Below are 8,237 nucleotides of genomic sequence, written 5' to 3' on the forward strand. Positions count from 1 at the left end.
AGGTCCACGTCTGGGGGTGTGTTTTGGGGTGGCTGTGGGCTTATGATTTTAGGCAGCCTCTCTGCTAATGGGTGAGGTCATGTTCCTGTCTTGCTAGTTGTTTGGCATAGGATGTCCAGCACTGTAGCTTGCTGGTCGTTGAGTGAAGCTGGGTGCTGGTGTTGAGATGGAGATCTCTGGGAGATTTTCGCCATTTGATATTATGTGGAGCTGGGAGGTCTCTTGTGGACCAGTGTCCTGAAGTTGGCTCTCCCACCTCAGAGGCACTGCCTTTCATCCACACGGCTCAGAATAAAAGGGAGAAAAAGTAGAAAGAATTAGTAGAAGTAGAAAGAAAGAAAGAAAGAAAGGAGGGAGGGAGGGAGGGAGGGAGGAAGGAAGGAAGGAGTGAAGGAAGGAAAAAAAGAAAGAAGATAAAATAAAATAAAGTAAGATAAAATATAATAAAGTTATTAAAATAAAAAATAATTATTAAGAGGAAAAAAAATTTTAAAAATATCAACAACTAAAAAAAACGGACTTATAGAACCCTAGGACAAATGGTGGAAGCAAAGCTATACAGACAAAATCTCACACAGAAGCATACACATACACACTCACAAAAAGAGGAAAAGGGGAAAAAAATCATAAATCTTGCTCTCAAAGTCCACCTCCTCAATTTGGGATGATTTGTTGTTTAAAAGAGGGGAGGAAGAAAAGAAAGAAAGAAAGAAAGAAAGAAAGTAAAATAAAATAAAGTTATTAAAATAAAAAGTAATTATTAAGAAAAAAATTTAAAGAAAAACAGACGGATAGTACCCTAGGACAAATGGTGGAAGCAAAGCTATACAGACAAAATCTCACACAGAAGCATACACATACACACAAAAAGAGGGAAAGGGGAAAAAGTCATAAATCTTGCTCTCAAAGTCCACCTCCTTAATTTGGGATGATTCGTTGTCTATTCATGTATTCCTCAGATGCAGGGTACATCAAGTTGATGGTGGAGATTTAATCTCCTGCTTCTGAGACTGCTGGGAGAGATTTCCCTTTCTCTTCTTTGTTCTCACAGCTCCCAGGGCTCAGCTTTGGATTTGGCCCCACCTCTGCGTGTAGGTCGCCGGAGGGCGTCTGTTCTTTGCTCAGACAGGACGGAGCTAAAGGAGTCGCTGATTCGGGGGCTCTGGCTCACTCAGGCCGGGGGGAGGGAGGGGCACGGAGTGTGGGGCGAGCCTGTGACGGCAGAGGCCGTTGTGATGTTGCACCAGCCTGAGGTGCACTGTGTGTTCTCCCGGGGGAGTTGTCCCCGGATCCTGGGACCCTGGCAGTGGCGGGCTGCACAGGCTCCCTGGAAGGGGGGTGTGGATAGTGACCTGTGCTCGCACACAGACTTCTTGGTGGCGGCAGCAGCAGCCTTAGTGTCTCCTGCCCGTCTCTGGGGTCTGCACTTTTAGCCACGGCTCGCGCCCATCTCTGGAGCACCTTTAAGCAGCGCTCTTAACCCCCTCTCCTCGCACACCAGGGAACAAAGAGGGAAGAAAAAGTCTCTTGCCTCTTCGGCATGTACAGACTTTTCCCTGGACTCCCTCCCGGTTAGCCGTGGCGCACTAACCCCCTGCAGGCTGTGTTCACGCCGCCAACCCCAGCCCTCTCCCAGCGCTCTGACCAAAGCTAGAGCCTCAGCTCCCAGCCTCCGCCCACCCCGGAGGGTGAGCAGACAAGCCTCTCGGGCTGGTGAGTGCCGGTCGGCACCGATCCTCTGTGCGGGGATCTCCCCGCTTTGCCCTCCGCACCCCTGTTGCTGTGCCCTCCTCCGCGGCTCCGAAGCTCCCCGCTCCGCCTCCCGCAATCTCTGCCCACGAAGGGGCTTCCTAGTGTGTAGAGACCTTTCATCCTTCACAGCTCCCTCCCAGTGGTGCAGGTCCCGTCCCTATTCTTTTGTCTCTGTTTATCCTTTTTTCTTTTGCCCTACCCAGGTACGTGGGGGGCTTCTTGCCTTTTGGGAGGTCTGAGGTCTTCTGCCAGCATTCAGTAGGTGTTCTGTAGGAGTTGTTCCACGTGTAGATGTATTTCTGGTGTATCTGTGGGGAGGAAGGTGGTCTCCGCGTCTTACTCTTCTGCCATCTTGAAACAGGAACCTGTTGGATGTACTTTTGGTGTCATATCTAAGAAACTATTGTGTAATCCAAGGTCATGAGGATTTACACCTGAGTTTTCTTCTAAGAGTTTTATAGTTTTAGTGTTTACATTTAGAGCTTTGATCTATTTTGGGTTAATTTTTGCATATGGTGTGAGATAGGGGTCCAGGTTCATTCTTTTGCATGTGGATATCCAGTTGTCACAGCACCACTTGTTGCAAAGACTGCTTTTCCCCATTGAATTTTCTTAGCACCCTAGTTGAAAATGAATTGACTATAAATTTATCACTAGACTCTCAGTTTCATTCCGTTGATCTGTATGTCTCTCATTATGCCAGTACCACAGTCTTGATTACTGTAGCTTTGTAGTAAGTTCTGAAATTAGGAAGTGTGAGTTTTCAACTATTTTCAAGATTATTTTGTCTATTCTGGTCCTCTTGCATTTCCATGTGAATTTTAGGATCAGCTTGTCAATTTCTGCAGAGAAGCCAGTTGGAGTTTTCATGGGGATTTTGTTGAGCCTGTGGATCAATTTGAGGTGTATTGCGATCTTAACAATATTGTCTTCCAGTTCATGAATATGGAGTACCCTTCGATTTATTTAGGTCCTCTTAATTTCATTCAACAGTGTGTTGTAGTTTTGAGTATAAGTTTTACATGCCTTTTTAAAAATTTATTTCTAAGCATTTTATTTTCTTGATGCTATTATAAATGAAATTGGTTTCTTAATTTTATTTTTGGATTGTACATTGCAAATACATAGAAATACAATTGATTTTGTATGTTAATCTTGTATTCGTTTTAGGCTTTTTTTTCTTTTTTAAACAGTCCTCAATCATCCTGCTATACTTGCTTATTAATAAGACCACTCAGGGATAGTGGAGCACCACTTGTGTGTTGCCTTTTTTCTTTGAATATTTCACCATCTCTTAGCTGATATGTAGAACTTAGGTAATTTTGGTTTTCATGTGATCTGTTAGTGTGTACACGGAGCAGGAACCAAGTGTACCGCTGATGCCTGTGTTCATCATGGATAGGTGCAGTATATTATAAGGTTCAGGGAGTGTACAAGTTGATGATGAGACCTTCAGTGCCAAACTGGGAATGAAGATTACTTTTTCACCTGATAATAGAGCAAGGCACTCTTGGTCATTATGACGATAGAGGAAGTGATGGGGACAGAGTGTGCTTGCTCAAAGTGGGAGATGGTTAGAAAATGTTGGAATCAAAAAAGGGTTTGTGAGTTGTGTAAATGTTGGCCAGAACGTAAATTTGGGTAAGTTATACTGGAGATTATTCTTTGCCTTTCTCAAAAAAACGTAGGTAGGTGTCACAACACTGATAAAAATCTTTTAAGATTTGTGAACAGAATAGTCTGTCTTTGATATCCCAGGATCCCAAGGGATCAGAGATACTAAAGGGGAGTATCATGACACCAGTAACATTTTGGTTTATCTGCTTTGTTCAAGAAACTAACATTTATTTAAAACTGTGTTTTATTAATACTACTACTTTTTTCCTTTAGCCTTTAATAAAATTTGCAAGTTTGTTACCATTGGAAATGGTTTTGGTATAATAGTACATCACACTTTCAAGTGACACTAATTACATAAATTCTTAGGCAGCATGTATTTCACTTGGCCCTTGTTAATGAAGTAAACCACATCACTATGAAAGGGATGTAAAAATAAATTTCGGTTTTGTTTAAAAAGAGAGTAACTATTTGATAAAGTATCTCTCATTATGTACTGTCTGTTTTGGGCCATGCCATGCGGCTTGCGGGATCTTGGTTTCCCCACTAGGGATTGAACCCCGGCCTCTGGCAGTGAAAGTGCCGAGTCCTAACCACTGGACTGCCAGGGAATTCCCTGTTTTTTCTTTTTTAAAAATAAGAAATGAAGGGTCCCTTCCCAGAGAACCAAATGTATTTGCATTTTTTAGTATGAACACCAACAGAGAGAGATTTTAAATCTATGAAATGTTTATGTCCATATTGTTAGGCACTATGGGCTTTTCAGAGGTCATAGAAAGTGTTTTTATTATCCTCTCCCTGGAAAATCTTTGATTTTTTCAGGGATGCAAGCCATATACTCACAGAATATTTAAACATTAATATGAAAGAAGCTTGTGATTATTTACTACTGATCGTGACATAAGGATGTAGGTCCTATGCATATTCTTAGGTAAGAGAGAGCCTTGGGTTTGTTGCAAAAAATAAACTGTATATTTACAGATTTTTGACTGTGGTAATGAGTTAGGAATATGGTGATGCATTAATTTTATTCTTTTCTATTTGGTGGAGAGTGTTGAGGCATATTTGTGTAATAATTATTATTTTCATTAACCTTGTGTTTTAAATTAGAGTTAGTTTAGTTTCTTTAATTCAAGGTCTCATATGGGTAACAACTACTTGATGATATTTCAGAAAACTCAAGAAGTCAACACTACCATAGTGGCTAGTTGGTAGTTAGCTGATTGAAAACTGCCCATAAACCTCCTTATGATTTTTTTACCTACTATAAGGCATGGTTACTCCACATGCCTTTCTGTTTTAACAAGAATATTATTCAATTACTTTATCAATTGGTTTTTAAAAAATATTGAAATATGCCATTACTTTCTTCAGTGGTTGGACTGATCCTTTGAATGGGTTTGCAAACTAAAATTTGGAAAATATTGCATTTAGATAAGTAAGCATCATTCCTTGAATATCTTATATTCTCTCTTTTGGCTTGATTTTTTTTTTATTTTCATAATTTTAGAGAACTTTTTAACATCTTCTAAGATAAGAATGGTTAAAGAAGGAGTACCCTTATGGCATGAAAAGGTTAACAATAGTTGCTAAGTGCATGACTTACTAGATAGACAGTAGGGAGACTCTGTTTTTTAAGAAGAAAGATAAAAATTAGTAGAGCCCAGTTTTCATGTACATTTTTTTGAAGGTAAAGTTTGTACTTTCTACTTTCTTTCATATTTTACTTATTGTGTAACACCTTACAGGCAAAGAAATTGAAAGAGACTGAAGATATACCAAGCGAACCATCTTTCCAGGATTTTGAGTACCCAGAGTATGATGACTACAGGGCAGAGGCTTTCCTGCACCAGCAGAAGAGGATGGAATGCTATAGCAAGGCAAAAGAAGCTTATCGGATGGGGAAGAAAAACGTTGCCACGTTTTATGCCCAACAAGTAAAGAGGAAAATTATTTTTTCTTTGTCACTTACAACGTCTGAATAATCTTGAAGCAGATAATACTCATACTGTGACTTGATTAAGTTATTCTGGGGAATGTACATTGTATAAGTGATATAAAGTATCCTAATATGTAAGAAATGTATGGTTCTGAGAATTCTTCCGACAGTCCATATTTTCTTTTAGGTTGGATTCTCTCATTCAGTACTGCTTCTAAACAGATACGAATTTTCTGGAGGAGAGGAAGCAGAATGTTAATATTGGCCATCCCAGGGTGGGATTACAGAGGTCTTGTGCTTTCTATCATGCTTGAATTTTAAGTTGTGTATCACTGTCATAGTCAGAAAAAGAAAGTTATATTAATATCTCTCAGGGAAGTAAAATTTCTGCCTGGTCTCATACAGCATGGTATTACAAGAAACCTGATTGATTTACTTTTTGTTTTCTGTGGTTCCATATCGCCTACTTTTTTATGATGGAGCAGAAAAAGGTATCAAACTGGTATAACCTTGTGAGCAATAATAGCAAACCTTGAGGAATGACTTCAGGGGTAACTGCAAGGTTTTAAAGGGTTGAGACTCAGGATTATCAAAAGATAAACCAGTGGCTTCCTTCTTGAGATGTGTGTTGTTTATTTAAGTGTCCCTTTCCTATGATTTTTGGATCAGAGAATGTGTTTGAAATGATGATTTAGTAGTTTAAGAACTATGTTATTTGTCCACTGAAATTCACCTAAATTTTGGTGCATTCTTGCATATTAGCCCATTGCGTTATTTAAAATTTTACATTTGTTGTTGCCTTTTTTGTTCTTCCTTTTATTTGGGGCACTATTTGTTTCCTCATTGCTTACTAAGTAGCAGATATCAAAAGTGATTACTGATGATATGTTTATAATTAAAGGGTAGTCTCCATGAGCAGAAGATGAAAGAAGCCAATCACCTTGCTGCTGTGGAGATCTTTGAGAAGGTCAATGCCTCCCTGCTGCCACAGAATGTTTTAGACCTCCATGGGCTGCATGTGGATGAGGCTATAGAACATTTGATGACAGTTTTACAGCAGAAAACTGAAGGTAGGACTATAGTCATGACAGATTTTCACAAATTCAAGGGAGTCTGAATGTGCAGGCTGAGGATATCTGTGCCACATTTATAGATGTTTGTATTAGATTCATTCTTCAAGAAAACCTTGGGAAAGAATTCTAACTGCCATGTCCATTAACATTTTTATTTTCCTGTTTCAGTTATGTTTGTATTCCTTTGTTATAATTGTCAAAGGGAGGGCATGATGTAATCTGAGGATCCTCTGGACCATTCAGGAATATAATACATCTTTGTTCAGTAGACATTTATTAAAGCTAATAGATACTTATTAGATGTCAGTTGCTCAATAGATGTTTAATAAAATGCAGAAGTAGGGCTTCCCTGGTGGCGCAGTGGTTGGGGGTCCACCTGCCAATGCAGGGGACACGGGTTCGTGCCCCGGTCCGGGAGGATCCCGCATGCCGCGGAGCGGCTGGGCCCGTGAGCCATGGCCGCTAAGCCTGCGCATCCGGAGCCTGTGCTCCACAACGGGAGAGGCCACAACAGTGAGAGGCCCGCGTACTGCAAAAAAAAATAAATAAATAAAATGAAATAAAAAATGCAGAAGTAAATTAGGTGATAGGATTTTTATAGAATTATCATAAAGGCAGGATTTCTGAGTGTTTGCATTATGGTAGTTTGCCCTTCTCCCTTTCTGCTTGTATTTTGTCTTTGCGGGTCAGTAGGAATGCTACTGCCTGCCTCTTACAATCAATATCATGTGCTTTATACATGTTGAAGTATCTTGTTGGTTTATCATCTTGTTTCCTTTTCATCACCAGATGGTAGCACTTGGGAAAATTCAATCTGTTGTAGTACCCCAGACTCTAATACTAGGGAGTCATCTCCTCTTAGCACTACTAGGATATTTTTGAATTCTCAACTTGGCTTTCTCTTTGTCTTACATTTTATTGTGGAGACATGGAATCCATGCCTCAGTTATTACCCTGTGGTTCAATAATACTGCTGTGTCATTGATAGCTGTATTGTTCTGGTTAATTAATTTGTATATATTTTAGAAAGTTTTATACTATATGTTATATAGGTTTATCAGTTCAGCACATATAGGTTTTACAATTCAGTTGTAATTAAATGCTTGATTAAATATAATTGATATAAAAAGTTTATCATGAAAACCACATTGGAAAAGTTGCGAGTAAAATAACGAACACCTGTGTACCCATGAATGTAAGTAACAAGTGATAACATTTTACTGTATGTGCTTCATATATATATATATTTTGTTGTTGTTGTTCCTACCTTTGCATTATCCCCAATCCTTTTTCTTCTCTCCCCTTCTGATGGAAATCAACATCCTTCAGTTTGGTCTGCATCATCCTGGACAGTTTTGAAAATACCTTTACTACGTGTATTGTACATTCATCCATAATTGGTCTATAGTATCCTTTGTGTGAGTTTTAAAAAGTGAACATACATGGTGTCACACTATACCGTCAGCCAAGCCATTTACTTTATTTTTACCCAATACAGTTTTCAAGATCTACTCATCTCGACAGATTGAGTTTTTTTTTTTATTATAACTGCTGTGTAGTATTATGTGACCTTATCATGATGTATCCATCCCTCTATTGATGGATGTTTAATTATAATGTTGCAGTGAGCTTTATTTTGCATATCAACATGTGTCCTCTTATCATTATCCTTTTTCCTAGCTTTTTATATTGAAAAATTAAAAACCTGCAGAGAAGTTGAAAGAATTGTACAATATACATATTGTACAAATTTTGTACAATATATGAATTGTACATATATCCTTTACCTAGATTGATCAGTCGTCAACATTTGGCCACATTTGTTTATTATCTCTCTAGAATTTTTTTCTGCTGAA

The 8,237-nt window shown here is 39.0% G+C and overlaps 1 protein-coding gene across 1 annotated transcript in view; it reads left to right on the plus strand.

The window, feature by feature from the left end:
• N4BP2 (NEDD4 binding protein 2) overlaps positions 1-6,378 on the plus strand; it is a gene marked incomplete at its 3' end in the record, with an annotated part of 79,206 nt that extends 72,828 nt beyond the window's left edge. Inside the window, exons 15-16 of the mRNA XM_007447932.1 lie at positions 5,118-5,306; positions 6,210-6,378. Coding sequence (XP_007447994.1) covers positions 5,118-5,306; positions 6,210-6,378 — 358 coding nt within the window. The remainder of the gene's footprint in view (positions 1-5,117; positions 5,307-6,209) is intronic.
• Positions 6,379-8,237: the final 1,859 nt, after the last annotated feature.

The sequence above is a fragment of the Lipotes vexillifer genome, unplaced genomic scaffold, assembly GCF_000442215.2.
Source record: "Lipotes vexillifer unplaced genomic scaffold, Lipotes_vexillifer_v1.1 scaffold1747, whole genome shotgun sequence".
NCBI lineage: Eukaryota > Metazoa > Chordata > Mammalia > Artiodactyla > Lipotidae > Lipotes > Lipotes vexillifer.